Here is a 15,710-nt window from a genome sequence, read left to right as displayed (position 1 = left end):
AATCATGCGACAGGTTGCACATACTCATATCTATGATATTTTTGTTGCTGCATCTGAGGACGTGAGTACTCGTGGATCTCAGACCACAATGAAACCAGGCCTGGGGAAATGCCGGGTTATAGTCTAAGAAGCCGGCTAATGGTATTTAATCACAGACGATGGTGTGCTCGAACCTGTTGGTGGTAAATGCAGTTCGCAACCAATTCATATCTTCTTCTCAGGAGCACCTTGTTATCTCATCTCCTCTGCCTCCAGCTGGGGGGCATGTCCTTATCACTGCATTGCAATGCGTTACTGCTGTCTTCGAGCAGCCGGAGACAGCGTGAATCGTCCCTATTAAAAACCTATGCAAACAATAGTCACGAAACTGCCACGTCAGCCACATTCTGAAATATTTCTCATTAGCGGTCTTATAAGAAAGCCGTGACTTGGGGACTTAGAAATCCTGTCTCTGGCCCGTACATATTCTTCCTTTCCTTTCGACGGTCATCTTTACGACTGTCATGGACACCCCATGGACGAAGACTCCTCAGCAAATACTAGAGCACTATCGTGTAGACCCAGTTCGTGGTCTTACCGCCGACCAAGCTGCGAAACATGCTGAACTGTATGGAAAAAACGGTTCGTCGCCTCTATACATTCTTCACCTAAAATACTCACTACTCTGTGTTTGTCTAGAGTTACCTGAAGAACCTGCAACGCCATTATGGCAGTTGATCCTTGACCAGTTCAAGGACCAACTTGTTCTCATTTTACTCGCTTCTGCTGTAATATCTTTTATCTTGGCCTTGGTGGACGATTCAGAGAATACCACCCTGTTTGGAGCTTTCGTTGAACCTGCTGTTATCTTACTTATCCTTGTCGCAAATGCTACTGTCGGAGTCGTACAGGAAACGAACGCTGAGAAAGCTATCGACGTGAGTTCACACCCTCACTATTGCATCTGATAAGTTTTACAGTTCCTCTCCTCAGGCTTTGAAGGAATATTCCCCCGACGAAGCGAAAGTACTTCGCTCTGGCCAAATAGCGCGCATACATGCATCGGAGCTTGTCCCTGGAGACATCATTTCTGTCGCAGTTGGCGATAAGATTCCTGCAGACTGTAGAATTATATCAATTACTTCAAGTAGTTTTAGGATTGATCAGGCCATTCTCACGGGTGAAAGTGTCAGTGTCAACAAATCCATTGACGTTATCGAGGATCTCAAAGCTGTTAAGCAAGACATGACCAACATGCTCTTCTCTGTGAGAAGTGTTTCTCCCTGTCAATCAATCATATACTGACTTTTATCTCAGGGAACAAGTGTAGTTAATGGTAATGCACGAGCAGTTGTAGCTTTTACTGGTACAAGTACCGCTATAGGACACATCCACCACTCCATCTCTTCTCAGATTAGCGAAAAAACTCCATTGAAGCGCAAACTCGACGACTTTGGCGACATGCTTGCGAAGGTTATTACGGTCATTTGCATTCTTGTTTGGCTAGTCAACTTCCGACACTTCTGGGATCCAGCACACCACGGAGCGCTGAAAGGTGCCATCTATTATTTCAAGATCGCCGTGGCTTTGGCTGTCGCTGCTATTCCAGAGGGACTTGCCGCCGTCATAACTGCTTGTCTCGCCCTTGGTACCAAAAAAATGGCACAGAAGAACGCTATCGTCAGAAACTTGCCCAGTGTTGAGACTCTCGGGTGTACCAACGTTATCTGTTCTGACAAGACTGGCACACTCACTACCAACCAAATGAGCGTCTCCAAGGTGTGTATGCTTCTAATGTTTTCTGCTCAAATCTGACGAATTTTTTCTTCCCCAGTTCCTTATCATCGACTCCAAGTCTGGGTCTCCTCGAGAGTATGATGTAGAGGGTACTACATACTCACCGTATGGGTTGGTCAAGTCTGCTGGTGGCAAAAACGCCTCTGCTGAACTTAGCGCAGACCCAATACGACGACTTGCCGAGATTGGCGCTCTATGTAACGATGCTAAGATTGTGTACCACTCGGTAGTGAACTTTCCTATCGCATTAATTAAATACCCGTTGACTAACTTGATTATGTTTAGGACAAACAATCATACGCTAATGTCGGTGAACCAACAGAAGCTGCTTTGAAGGTATTGACAGAAAAGATTGGCTGCTCTGATCCAAATATTACGAAGACTCTTCCTACCCTCTCAGCTGCTGACCGCGTTAGCGCAGTCAACGACTTTTACGAGCGCACCATCCCTCGTTTGATCACATTGGAATTTTCTCGTGATCGCAAAATGATGTCCGTCGTCGTCAGGCTGAACGGTGTGGGTGCTCTGTTCGTCAAGGGCGCACCAGAATCCGTCCTGGAGAAATGCACGTCTGTTATGGTCCACGGCAAAGTTATACCCTTGACTGCTGCACTTCGTTCGCAACTTTTGGAACGCACGGTCTCTTACGGCAAAAATGGCCTCCGGACACTTGCACTTGCTTACGTTGACGTGCAGGATATCGATGCTACTCACTACAAGAGCCAAAGCACCCAAGACTACTCTCGCTTTGAGCAGAACTTGACATTCGTCTCGCTCGTTGGCATGCTCGACCCTCCTCGTCCTGAGGTGCGTCAAGCTGTTGCGAACTGTAGGGCTGCTGGTATCCGCGTCGTGTGCATCACTGGTGACAACAAAGGTACCGCTGAGACGATCTGCAGGCAGATTGGCATTTTTGGTGAGAATGAGGATTTGACTGGTAAAAGTTATACGGGTAGAGAGCTCGACGAGCTTTCTCACGAAGAGAAGGTGAAGGCTGTTCAGCGCGCTAGTTTGTTCACTCGCACAGAGCCTGCACACAAGAGTCAGCTCGTTGATCTTTTGCAAGGTCTGGGTCTAGTTGTTGCCATGGTAAGTATGATGTACTCGTATGTGATCTTGAGCTTTGAGGCTGACTTTTTTTAGACTGGAGATGGTGTTAACGATGCACCGGCACTCAAGAAGGCTGACATTGGTGTAGCCATGGGCAGTGGTACTGACGTTGCAAAACTGGCTGCTGATATGGTTCTTGCGGATTCTAACTTTGCAACGATAGAGAAGGCAGTAGAAGAAGGTAGACTAATTTATAACAACACGAAACAGTTTATTCGATACCTTAGTGCGTATGATCTACTCGGATCATGCTCTATGACTAATCCGCTTTGTGAACTGTAGTTTCATCCAACATTGGTGAGGTTGTCAGGTAAGGATGCACGTTATTTTGGACGTATCATGCTAGACTGATTATTATCGTAGCATCTTCCTGACTGTCCTACTGGGGATGCCTGAAGCCTTGATTCCTGTACAACTTCTATGGGTGAACTTAGTGACAGACAGTCTGCCGGCAACCGCGCTTGGATTTAATCCCCCTGACCATTCCATCATGCGCATGCCTCCTCGTAATAGCAAGGAGCCTCTCGTTGGCAAATGGTTGTTCTTCCGTTACATGGTCGTTGGTATCTACGTGGGGTGTGCAACGGTGTTTGGATATGCATGGTGGTTCGTGTACTACTCAGGAGGCCCACAGATCTCCTTCCACCAACTCGTAAGTGCTTCCATGACAAGCTGGCATTTCCTAGCTGACCAAGTCTGCGAGTAGACTCACTTCCATCAATGCGCCTCCGCTTTCCCAGAAATTGGGTGTGAGATGTTCACCAATGCGATGTCTCATCGTGCAACGACGATGAGTCTGTCGATCCTTGTGACAGTGGAGATGTTCAACGCCATGAACTCGCTCTCCGAAAACGAAAGTCTTCTAAGACTCCCGGTGTGGAAGAATCCTTTCTTGGTTGCGGCTATCGCACTCAGTATGGCTCTTCACTTTGCCATCCTATATATTCCTTTCTTCACGGTGAGGATCTACTTCTGAATTGATGTTCGAACATGTCTCTGAACAGGATGTCTAGACTTTGTTTGCGATTACGCCGCTGAACTGGGTGGAGTGGAAGGCTGTATTGTATCTCAGCGCACCTGTCCTTGTTATTGATGAGGTGCTGAAGTTTGTAACGGTGAGTGCTGCGCAAGTGTGTGCTATTTTTTGCTCTAATGTGGATATCATTTCAGGCGACATTTGTTGATCCGCCAACGAGGGTGAAAGTTGTGTCATGATTCAGATAGAGTAAGAATATACCAGAGAAAGTAATCTGCAGAATGCATAATAAAAATTGAGATGTCTGAAAGACGTGAGGTGCGCACGATGTTGCCGCTGAGATTAAAGTGAGGGGTGGTTGATGCATTATGGATGGATGCATACCTGCATGAATGTGCACCTCCTTGCAAGCGAGCCCGCAGCAGGGAGGTTTCCACGATTTTCTATTTTAAAGCTTAAGGCCAATCGCTTGCACTGACGGTCCATTTAGTGCAGTGTTCTAGACGCTCCTCCCCTTAGGTAAAGGTGGCAGGCCTTTGTGTTTGAAAAGTTACAACCCTTTCTTTCATTGTTACCACCACGTTTCCCTGTGCATTGCCTTTAATCAGTCTATCGTCCAGTCCATTCCTTTAACGCATTTTCAGTCCCCAGCGACAGGACTCGCAAACCACCACGCTCTCTATCTGTTCTTTAGACATACGCACCATACTCACCTAACCATGCGGTTCTTTGCTCAGCTTTCTCTCTTCCTTTCTGCAGCTCTCTCTTTGTCCGCAGTCGTGGCAAACCCCCACTCGAATGACAAGTTCAGACGGCATACAAAACGTCACGGCTTAGATATCTCTCTTAGGGCTCGGGGTGATGTCGGCCACCTACAAAAGCGATTCTCCAACGCCCGTTTCACCTTTTTCGCGGACGGTCTTGGAGCTTGTGGTATCACCAATTCGCCCAGTGACTTTGTGCGTTTCTCTTGATGATCGCACTTAATTTGTGATATGCTAACCTAGTATCCTAACTTTAGATTGTAGCACTTAACTCTGAGGTACGATGCCCTTTTCCCTTATTGTTCGCAATAGAAAGTCTCATGTGTCGCATTTTAGCAATACGGTAACGGAGAATACTGTTTCCAGATGATCACCATCACCTATAATGGCATCACCAACCAGGCCCAAATCACGGACGAGGTAAATGCGCTTTCTGTTCCTTAGCTATCTTCGCTCATTGCTGTCCTTTGTAGTGCCCTGGATGTCCCTACGGTGGCCTCGACTTCTCTCAAGGCTTATTCCAAGCCTTTGCTGATATCAGCCAAGGTGTGCTGTATGGAACATGGACTTTTGACGACGGTGCTCCTGCGTCATCCAGTTCTTCTCCCCCGCCTCCTCCTCCAACTTCGACTTGGCAACCCCCGCCTTCTACGAGCTCTCCCCCTCCTCCTCCCCCTACTACCTCGAGCACCCCGCCGCCGCCTCCACCCACGACGACATGGAGCCCTAGCCCCACCCCCACCCCTACTCCCTCCCCGACTTGGAGCAGCAGTTCCAGTAGCAGCTCTAGCAGCAGCATTGCGTCTTGGTCTAGCTCCTCGTCGGTATCTACCAGCTCCTCGTCTTCGGCTAGCCCCTCCAGCACGGTTGCAGGTGTTGAAGTTCAAGGTACTATTTCCGTTTCGGAGGCGAACTCATCGAGCATTGACCAGCTCAATCTGGCTCTCGTGTATTTGGGTATATTTATCGGCGATGCGTCCGTGGCATCCCAGTGATGTCCTATGTGCATAGAACGACGAGTATAAATGGATAAGTACATAGCCTCCAGAAAAAGTAAGGAAACGTACCGCCACCTTTTCTTACGGACAACTTATGGAGTGTTGCATAATAACGGACTTGCTATTTCTTTTCAGTTTGATACCCACGTACGATACATGGTTGTCTCCCAACATTCCAATTCGCACTTGGTCCGGATGCATGTGGTGCTATTACCTGGTGTTATACGTGCCATTCTATTCTATTTTATATACATTTCCCAGTGCTCTGTTCAGCAACGGTATGACAATTTTAGTATTTTTTGTTCCAGACTTGTGTGTGGTTCAGAGCTGCAGGCGGTGATGCAGAGCCGGGTGCACTCGGGGTCGCGGTGCCAGTATTGTTCGTTGTCAAGAAGTAAGGCAAGACTGCAATTTGGTTTGTTTTCATCCTCATCATCCGTGTCGCTGTCCAGTAGGTACTTGGACTTGTCCAAAGGCTGTATTATTACAAGCCAGTCACTCTCTTGTTGTACATTCTTTTCTTCTCGACCCTACACAACGTAAAATCTATCAACAACTAAATGCGTTCCTCCGCTATCTTTGGACTTTTGTCCCTGGTGTTGCCGTTCGCTGTCGCCAACCCCCATGGCCTTCAGGGTGGACGCCGTCACCAGGAACTTGCCAATCGTGCTCGTGGTGAAGTGCAGCTCCACAAGCGTTACGATGGCGCACGTTTCACTTTTTATGCTGTAGGATTGTGAGTACATACCATCCACCTTATATATTTAGAATCTGCCGAGAGACTGTACTGATATCCTTTTAATTATATAGAGGAGCATGCGGACAAACTAACGTACCCAGTGACTTTGTGAGTGTTTCTAGAAAATCTACCCTGTTTTATGTCACTGACTGACATGTTTCTGATAGATCGTCGCTTTGAACACCCCCGTGAGTTTTGAAAAAAATACTGCCAGAGGTTTGTTCAACGTCGGCTTATCAACTGCCTGTTCTAGCAATACGGAGGTGGATACCCTGGACCCGAATGCTTTAAACAGATTACCATTGAATATAATGGAAAAACCGCTCAAGCCACCATTATGGATGAGGTACGTCAATGGTTTATTTTTGCGGCTCGTGTCTCACCGCATCTCCTTGTAGTGTCCCGGCTGCCCTTACGGTGGCCTTGACTTCTCCGAAGGCTTGTTTGACTACTTCGCTGCGGAAAGCGTTGGTGTCCTTTATGGTACCTGGTATTACAGCGACGGAAGTGGAGGTGGGGGTGGAGCCCCTTCTTCTTCCAGTAGCCAGTGGACCCCTCCTTCTTCCACCTGGACACCCCCGTCGTCAACCTGGACACCTCCCAGCACCACTTGGCAGCCTCCTCCTCCCTCCTCCACCTGGACGCCCCCGTCGTCAACCTGGTCTCCTCCCCCCTCCAGTACTTGGACACCTCCGAGTACGACCTGGACGCCACCTGCTACCACCTCCACCTCCACCTGGTCCACGCCCTCATCCACTTCTTCCAGTTCCAGCTCTGTGGATTACTCCTCGGGTGTAGCTAGCGGGCTAGCTGAGCCTACGGGCACCGTGAACGTTCCTATCCCCGACGCCAACGACCCACAAAACTTGCTCTCCATGAACCAAGCTATTGTTGGATTGGGAGCTTTGGCTGTTGCCGGCTCTGGCGCGCCCAGTTAAATATCCTCCTAATTGAAGGACGCCTCAGCGAACTTGACACTTTTATTATTATCTAACACTTGACTTTACTATCTATCATGGCTGGCACAACTATCCGTCTAGATGTGTTTTTAAGGCCCTTTGTGCGGTCTGTAAAAATTACTCGACGCTGTTTTATACCCTTTGTTTCTTTCTTCCACGACTTCTTGTCAGATACTATCACTTTTTCGTTATTGAACTGCGGCAGCTTGTGCACTTTTGTTACGATCTTACGTTGTCTCAATTTAGGATTCTGCTGAATCTATCTGCATAATCCGACTTTTTCTTACGGATTAGCGACAGCAAAATAACTTCGGATTGAATACACATCGGAATATATATATCAATATACGCCAAAGAGTTCTAAAAGCAAGAAATAGGTCAACACAAACATGCTAAATATACAAAGTCCGTGTACAGTGAGTTAAACTTTCAACTTAGATCTACTACATATCGTACATACCCCCGAAGTCCAATAAAGAAGCAACGACCCAAATAGAAGAAGAGAAACGATTTAGCAGTTATACATAATCATTGAAAACAAGCGACAAGAAATACTTGTAGGCCTTGCTTCTTAACCCATTTCAAAGAAGCACGCTTTCCCGAGCGTCTGATTTCCTTGGCCAAGGCGCTCTTGCTGGGATGCATGATCTTTTGCAGAGCACACTGGTCTCTGCCACGAACCGCGACGTAATCTTTTATGTTGACATGGGCCTGGTCCTTCAACAATTTCTTCGCCGAAGTGAGTGTGGACGGCGGAGAAGATGACGAGAGGCCGAGTTCGATGATGAACGCTTGCAACAACGGAAGCGGGGCTTTCGATATGTCCGCTTTATGCGGATCATCGAGATATCTAGAGTAAATGATTAAGATGACGCTGAATAGGAGACAGTGCGCGAGTACGCACGCTGATATCAGGTTGGAAGCCTCCTGATACGAAGACGTCGGGGATGACGTTTCACTCCTGGATGTCGTCGAGTCCGTTTCACTAGAACCGGACGACGAAAGCCGGTTAAGCTTCTGCTTTCGCCTCCTGTTCCTCCTGGCAGTTTTGCTCAACTTGCCACCGATGTTAACATGTGCCACATCCACAAGTTGTGGCTCGACGGAAGGCAGTTCCTCCCCCGAATCCGACGGACTCCCGGAACGGAGAGACAGTCCTTGCAACGACGAAACTATGTTGTCACTTGTATCTGGCGAGCTGTCGTAGTCCACCAATACTGCGGTGGCAGCAACGAGAGGTCTATGAAACACAACATATTCCTCGTCGGAATCTGTAGAGGCAACCAAACTGCTCTCGGTAGAGGGGCTGTTGAGCCATACTATCTCCTCATCCGAGGAGGACTCCTCTGAGACGACGTTAAAGGAGTCAGATCCTGTGGATGAAACAGAGCTTAACGTCTCCAAGGATGGCGTTGATAGCCTTGTAATCCAAGACATCTACGCGGGCTTATAGCGTACTATGACATAAGAGAAAGGATGATGTCAAAACGCCACAAAACGATGGAGGACGGAATACTTACTTCTTCTCTATGTCGGTGTCAGATAAAGCCTGACAGATAAAGGAAATAGAGATAGATAACAGATAGGAATCGAATTTTACGATTATAAGCTGAAAACAAGGAAGAAATGATGAGAACGATATATCGCTGTCCTATGTGAAGCAAAGCAAGAGTCAATTGAGACCCCTGACTTTAGGAGTTTCCACTGTAACGTTCCGTGTCCCACGATCAGATGATCCTAGCAGCTCAAGCTTCAAGTTATAGACTCTCAGCAGACGCTTATGTAGTATGCATACTCAAAGTTACTCTAGAACTGAGAACTCGAAAATGCAAACAACTCCGCAAGAGATTTGCCCTCAATGGTAGGAAGTGCAACGTTGATTAGCAAAGGCTTTTGCTAGGGGCACCTCCTGGACTCGAGGGAATCTACAGGCGATAACAATAACCATGATGATAGGTCAGTCAACACATGGTGACATTATTCGAGACTCGAGCCTCAGGCCTCAGAGCCCATAAATAGCAGTTTCCACTTGCACTAAACATCAATTCCGAGTTGTTTGTGGACTTCAAGATCTAATTCGCGACGCGAAGGTCACCACTGACGCACTTTGCTAGCGTACATATGCGCCAATGATACCCTAACAAAGATAACTCTAGCTAATACGTCAACATTCGCTTTTACTCCTCGAGATCTTGACACACTTACTTCGATTCAGAGATTGATTAATCCGCCTTTGGGTCGACCCTTATCACCACCTTTCCCTTTGCGCGTTGAGTCTTAATGCGATCATAGGCCTTCAAAGTGTCTTCAAATGAAAATATAGAATCAACGACAGGCTTTAATTTCCCTGAATACGTAGGTTGGAAGCAAAACTTTTATGCTAAGCGATTACGCACCATCTGCTAGAAGGTCACGAAGACTATACAAGTCTTCTTTCTTGTGTACCACGTTTACTAGTCTTTAAAGATATATCAGTTGAGTTACTCCGGCAAGAAATGTGCAGTATACTAACTTCCAGGTTCTTTTCGTCCCACCCAGCCACGACGGTCTGAGGAAGACTTCATTAATAGTGGAGACGATATCTGATATCCCTTTCCACGAGAAGGAAGGAAGTGGGCCTGTCGAAACGAATACGCCCCCCGGGGCAAGATACGCTTCGCTATGGGTATAAAGCGACGGATTAACTAATCCTACTGCGTCCACTATCAGGTGGTATTTAGGTGACGGTGGGTTATCTTCGAGTTGTTTATGGATGGGAGCCTTGGTGTAGTCCAGAAACTGTTAGAATATGTGTCAGATATCGCGAGTATATGGGAAGATAATATGCTTCACATCATCAACACCTAAACTCTTCACGAAGTCTTCGTTTTTACCAGAAGCACTTGCGACAACTTTACAGCCTCTTGCTTTCGCTATTTGAATAGCGAATGCTCCAACAGAGGAACTACCACCGTTAATGAAGACAGTCTGTCCGGGTTCTAATTTCCCGACGTCAAAGAGACTTTGCATGGCAGTCTCACCGGCTAATGGGATTCCACAAGCATCCGTAGGAGTGATATTTGGTGGTCTGATAGTAACATTGGATGCCGGAAGACGAGTGTACTCTGTGATTGCCCCCTGTCTGGTTTTGAGCTGCAATTCTACTTGAATGTCAGCGTACGGTCTCAACATAGTCAGAATAAGAAGGCACTCACGAACTGGAATAAAGCCAATTATTTCATCGCCAATAGAAAACTCGCTTCCATTGGCGTCTACTATCACGCCCGCCAGATCGTGCTCGACTGTGATTGGCCTGCGAGCAATGAAATTGGGCAACGTTCCCATCAATTTGTACCCCCTGCAAGAGAGGTATAATGTCAGAGGCTGCAGACTGAAACCATACACAAGTACTTACACTGGGTTAAGTGCAGCTGCCTGAACCTTGACCAGCACCTCTCCTTCTACTAGTTTACTAGGAATTGGGACATCTTGTAATGCAAGGGCTTTCGCCGGTGAGCCTCGCTTTACAGCCGTCCAAGCACGCTGGCTGCTGGTTAATTGTGAGGCCATGGTTTGGATTTACAATAACCATGGGAGCCGTTCGGTACTAGTTTATAAGACGACCAACGACACTGAAGACCCACTACGCCATCTCAGACCTAACCCTAGACTGGCACTGCAGGCCCTTTCGGAGATAATTTGGGGGACGTCGGAGATAAGGATTAGGGTGTCACACTCGGCGACCAAGGGAGCGCCCTCTGCCCAACGTTCGACGCATTATCAGTTATCTGGGCACTTTTTTCGTGCACGTTTCGCCCTTCACTCTCGACCACCACCTCCTCCTGGAGCTTTTCACATTTACATCATGGAGGTACGTCTATGTCGCGTTTCAAAAACTGTTGATTAACAACTGAAACTTGCTGCAAGGGCTTGCTCGATTTCTCTAGGGAGTTCGATGTCTCCCTCTTGGATAGGGTCGTCATGGCGTTTTATACTGGCTCAGGAGCTGAGGTGTGTACCAGCATCGGGTATTGTTCGCAGTGGACATTCACTAATCTAACCGATCGCGATCTAAGCAACAAATGGCACAGCAAGTCCTGACCCAGTTCGAAGAACATCCTGACGCTTGGACGAGAGTACCGGATATATTAGAGCGGTCATCATTTCCACAAGCAAAGGTGAACATTCATATAGTTTCCATCTCATCACCCGAGCTCACAGTGTATCGGATCTAGTATATCGGTTTGCAGATTCTCGAAAAATTAATTACAACGCGGTGGAAAACTCTACCAGAGGGCCAACGTCAAGGTATGTAGTCGTACTCCTATGACATATATTATTTCAAGCTCATTCTATTTTTTTTAGGTATAAGGAATTTCGTCGTTGGTATAACTGTCAAGGTGGCGTCTGATGAGACAACCATGAGAAAGGAGAAGACATATGTCAACAAACTGAATCTTGCCCTTGTTCAGGTGAGCGTTTATCATTTCTGTACGAAAAAAAAGCACGTTACAAATCGTATTACTCGGTTGCTAGATTCTCAAACAAGAGTGGCCACACAACTGGCCAACGTTTATATCAGAACTTGTGGAGTCATCCAAGACTAATCTTTCTCTTTGTGAGAATAACATGGTCATATTACGATTATTATCGGAAGAAGTGTTCGATTACTCGGCGGAACAACTAACGCAGACCAAGATCAAAAACCTGAAGAATCAGATGTGTGGAGAATTTTCGGAAATCTTCAAATTATGTTCTGAAGTCCTAGAGGAAGCTCAAAAGACGTCACTAATCAGGGCAACTCTAGAAACCCTGCTGCGCTTCTTGAACTGGATTCCTCTAGGCTATATATTTGAAACGACAATCATTGATCTGCTCCTAAATCGGGTGCGGCCATCTACTCTATGTGCTTATATCCCGAATGCACTGATAACATTGGTTCCTTGTGTAGTTCCTCGAAGCCCCCGATTTCCGCAACGTCACGCTCAAGTGTCTCGCCGAAATTGCAGCACTGAACGTTGGTCCAGAATATGACCCAAAATTTGTGATTCTCTTTGCCATGGTTATGACATCTGTCAACCGCATGATCCCTCCCAGTACCAACATTGCACAGGCTTATGCAAATGCGGGTGACGCTGGCCAGGAGCTGGTACTTAATCTCGCCCTTTTCCTAGCCAACTTCCTATCCAGTCATCTTCGCGCCGTTGAAACGGAAGCAAATCGCGACGTTTTGCTCAACGCTCATCTTTATATGGTCAAGGTATCACAAGTTGACGAAAGAGAAATCTTCAAGATTTGCTTGGAGTATTGGCTGAAATTAGTAGCCGAGCTCTATGACGAAATCAAGAGTCTACCCATTGGCGAGTCTGGTCTGCTGATGGGTTTGAGTCTAGGCGGGAATGGCAATGCACAAAATATGCTTAATGGTATGACACTTAGGAAGAATATTTATAGCGATGTGCTATCCAACTTGAGGTTAGTAGTCATTGAGAGAATGGTCAAACCAGAGGAGGTATGTGTGTTCATATTTATTCGCGTAATTTTTTGAGCTAAGTAGTGGTCCTTATGGACTCGTAATTCTAGGTTTTGATTGTCGAAAACGAAGAAGGAGAAATCGTGCGTGAATTCATGAAAGAAAGCGATACCATTGTCCTTTACAAGTCGATGCGCGAACTTTTGGTGTACCTTACACATTTGGACGTCGTTGATACTGAGAATATTCTCACCGAAAAGCTGGCGAAGCAAGTCGATGGTTCAGAGTGGTCTTGGCAGAATCTAAACACACTATGCTGGGCTATTGGTTCTATCTCTGGAGCGATGAGTAAGTGTTATGTCGTATTGTCTAAGTCAAGTATTGACCAAAGCTCGTATTGCGTTGTATCTTTTCAGATGAGGAAACAGAAAAGCGTTTTTTGGTCACTGTAATTAAGGACCTTCTGGGCTTATGTGAAATTAAGCGTGGCAAGGACAACAAGGCTGTAGTTGCATCCGATATCATGTATATTGTTGGACAATACCCACGATTCCTTAAGGCCCATTGGAAGTTCCTGAAGACGGTCGTTAATAAATTATTTGAATTTATGCACGAAACCCACGAAGGTGATTCATTTTATTCATTTCAGTGAATGTTCACTCACCGAATATTCTGTGCATTTTGCAGGTGTACAGGACATGGCCTGCGATACGTTTATCAAAATTGCACAAAAATGTCGCCGCCACTTTGTAATGCAACAATCTGGGGAGCAGGAGCCTTTCGTTGATGAAATCCTACGCCTATTACATAGGATAACGGTCGATCTATCGCCTCAGCAGGTTTGTCTGCCTGTTGAAATATTTGTTCACGAGTACTGACAGTCTCCGCCAGGTGCACACTTTCTATGAGGCAGTCGGGTACATGATTTCTGCACCACCTAACAAGCCTCAGCAAGAGAAGCTAATAGCGAAGTTAATGGAGCTCCCGAATAACGCTGTACGTCCGCTCTTTTTTGTGTCCTAGACGTATCTAAATATACTCTACAGTGGGACTCGCTTATGGCGCAGGCCGCACAGAACATGGACGTTCTCAGCAGCGTAGACAATATAAAGATCCTTTCAAACGTCCTGAAAACGAACGTCTCGGCCTGTACTGCAATTGGCAGTTTTTATCTTCCACAAATTGGTCGCATATTCTTAGATATGCTTGGCTTGTACAAAGCAGTTAGTGGAATTATTAGCGAAACTGTTGCTCGTGATGGTGAGTTGCTTAACTTGCGCTGCTGCTTATGTTTTCTGGCGGCTCATTGCATACCATTTAGGAAACATTGCAACGAAGACTCCAAAGATCAGGCAACTGCGCACTGTCAAGAAAGAAATTCTGAAGTTGATGGAGACATATATCAAAAAGGCAGAGGACCTCGAGGCTGTTAACACCAATTTTATGCCCCCATTGTTAGATGCTATACTTGGAGATTACAACCGCAACATTCCAACAGCAAGAGATGCGGAGGTTCTGAACGTGATGGCTACTATCACGGGGCGTCTTGGTGTAAGTGATTCTTCCTTTCCTTCGAACAGCTTCTTGAATTCAATTATTTATAACCACTATAGCCTTTGCTTACCCCACAAGTACCTGCTATTCTTGATGCCGTTTTCGAGCCGACTTTGAATATGATCAATCAAGACTTCTCCGAATTCCCTGAGCACAGAGTCGGGTTCTTTAAACTCCTTAGGGCCATTAATATTAATTGCTTCCCTGGTAGGTGTTTTTTATATCGTGATAGAATAGCTTTAATCTGACGATCGTGTAGCTATGCTTGGCATCCCGCCGCCGCAGTTTAAGTTGTTCATGGACAGCATAATCTGGGCCATCAAGCACACCATGCGAGACATCGCAGACACTGGTTTGAACTGTACGTTCATGACAGCTGTTTTGTATATATACGTCTTAATAATTGTTGTCCCAAACAGTATGCCTCGAAGTCGTGAACAACTTCGCCGGTGCAGAACCAGCGGTCAGCAATGCATTCTTCCAACAATACTTCCTCAGCATAGTCCAGGATATATTCTTCGTTCTGACTGATGCAGATCATAAAAGTGGCTTCAAGCTACAGAGTTTACTACTCGCTCGGATGTTCCAGCTTGTCGAAACCAATCAAATCCAGACGCCATTATTTGACCCAGCTCAGATGACGGATCCAAATATTTCGAATTCCGTATTTTTACGGGAATATTGCGCCAACCTCTTGAAGACGGCTTTCCCGCATGTGCAGAAGTATGATTGTTTTATTCTTGCTCGTGTCCTTCCGCTGATGTTAGTCTGCAGCTCCCAAGTTCAAGTTTTCGTCAATGGTTTAGGCGAATTCCACAGCGACAGCAACCGCTTCAAGCTTGTTCTTCGAGATTTCCTTATCCAGCTCAAGGAATTTTCTTCTGGTGACAATGCTGAGCTCTATCTCGAGGAGAAAGAGGACGAGGCACAGAGGAAAGCCCAAGTAGAGCGGGAAAATGCCATGCGGATCCCAGGTATGCTCAAGCCCTCACAGCTGGAGGACAAGGACGAGGACATTTAAAGAAATCATCCCCCGCGCTGCTAAAATCATGACTGTTTACACGATGCCTTTGTTCTGTTGTATATTTTCTGGTTGTCTAGTCTCTCCTTCCAAGCCCCTTAAATGTCTCCTTATCATCCTAACACCTCATCAATGTCTCTACAAATTCATCCTGCTATCGATGCCTTTTGCCTCGCCGCTTTCAATATCTAATGTACTACTAGCTTAGGTCGGGGAGCACATGAAAGTAATGTAGACTGTTGTTAACGTTGATCTTGAATTGAAATCATATTAAATGTATTCAAAATGTCGATTGGCTTCAGTACATACTCATGTAAAAATGCGTGACCAAATAAGTCAGTCCTGTCGGTCGGCGATAAGA

The 15,710-nt window shown here is 46.3% G+C and overlaps 3 protein-coding genes across 3 annotated transcripts; 2 read left to right on the top strand and 1 right to left on the bottom strand.

Moving 5' to 3' along the window:
- Positions 1–373: 373 nt before the first annotated feature.
- On the top strand, positions 374–4,177 carry SERLADRAFT_357750 (uncharacterized protein; the record flags this gene model as incomplete). The annotated part of the gene is made up of 12 exons (XM_007321899.1): positions 374–621; positions 679–917; positions 973–1,245; positions 1,297–1,758; positions 1,814–2,002; positions 2,062–2,865; positions 2,920–3,112; positions 3,169–3,196; positions 3,250–3,538; positions 3,593–3,844; positions 3,900–4,001; positions 4,057–4,177. 12 exons carry the CDS (start codon positions 504–506, stop codon positions 4,099–4,101), a joined length of 2,994 nt encoding a protein of 997 aa, XP_007321961.1.
- A 4,929-nt stretch (positions 4,178–9,106) lies between these two features.
- SERLADRAFT_475592 (uncharacterized protein) lies at positions 9,107–10,939 on the bottom strand (the record flags this gene model as incomplete). The annotated part of the gene is made up of 7 exons (XM_007321898.1): positions 9,107–9,474; positions 9,528–9,669; positions 9,719–9,780; positions 9,835–10,100; positions 10,155–10,462; positions 10,517–10,659; positions 10,717–10,939. The coding sequence occupies 6 exons, from the start codon at positions 10,869–10,871 to the stop codon at positions 9,545–9,547; spliced, it is 1,059 nt and encodes a 352-aa protein (XP_007321960.1).
- Positions 10,940–11,166: 227 nt separating this feature from the next.
- On the top strand, positions 11,167–15,627 carry SERLADRAFT_417438 (uncharacterized protein; the record flags this gene model as incomplete). Its single annotated transcript, XM_007321897.1, has 17 exons — positions 11,167–11,172; positions 11,229–11,312; positions 11,378–11,479; positions 11,537–11,609; positions 11,667–11,773; positions 11,838–12,188; positions 12,253–12,813; positions 12,885–13,122; positions 13,191–13,400; positions 13,462–13,613; positions 13,666–13,770; positions 13,821–14,034; positions 14,096–14,325; positions 14,388–14,535; positions 14,588–14,689; positions 14,748–15,051; positions 15,103–15,627. The coding sequence occupies 17 exons, from the start codon at positions 11,167–11,169 to the stop codon at positions 15,347–15,349; spliced, it is 3,234 nt and encodes a 1,077-aa protein (XP_007321959.1).
- Between the last annotated feature and the right edge of the window lie 83 nt (positions 15,628–15,710).

This window comes from Serpula lacrymans, assembly GCF_000218685.1.
Source record: "Serpula lacrymans var. lacrymans S7.9 unplaced genomic scaffold SERLAscaffold_12, whole genome shotgun sequence".
NCBI lineage: Eukaryota > Fungi > Basidiomycota > Agaricomycetes > Boletales > Serpulaceae > Serpula > Serpula lacrymans.
Note: the sequence above shows the minus strand (reverse complement) of the source record. Positions and strands in the feature narration are given on the sequence as shown.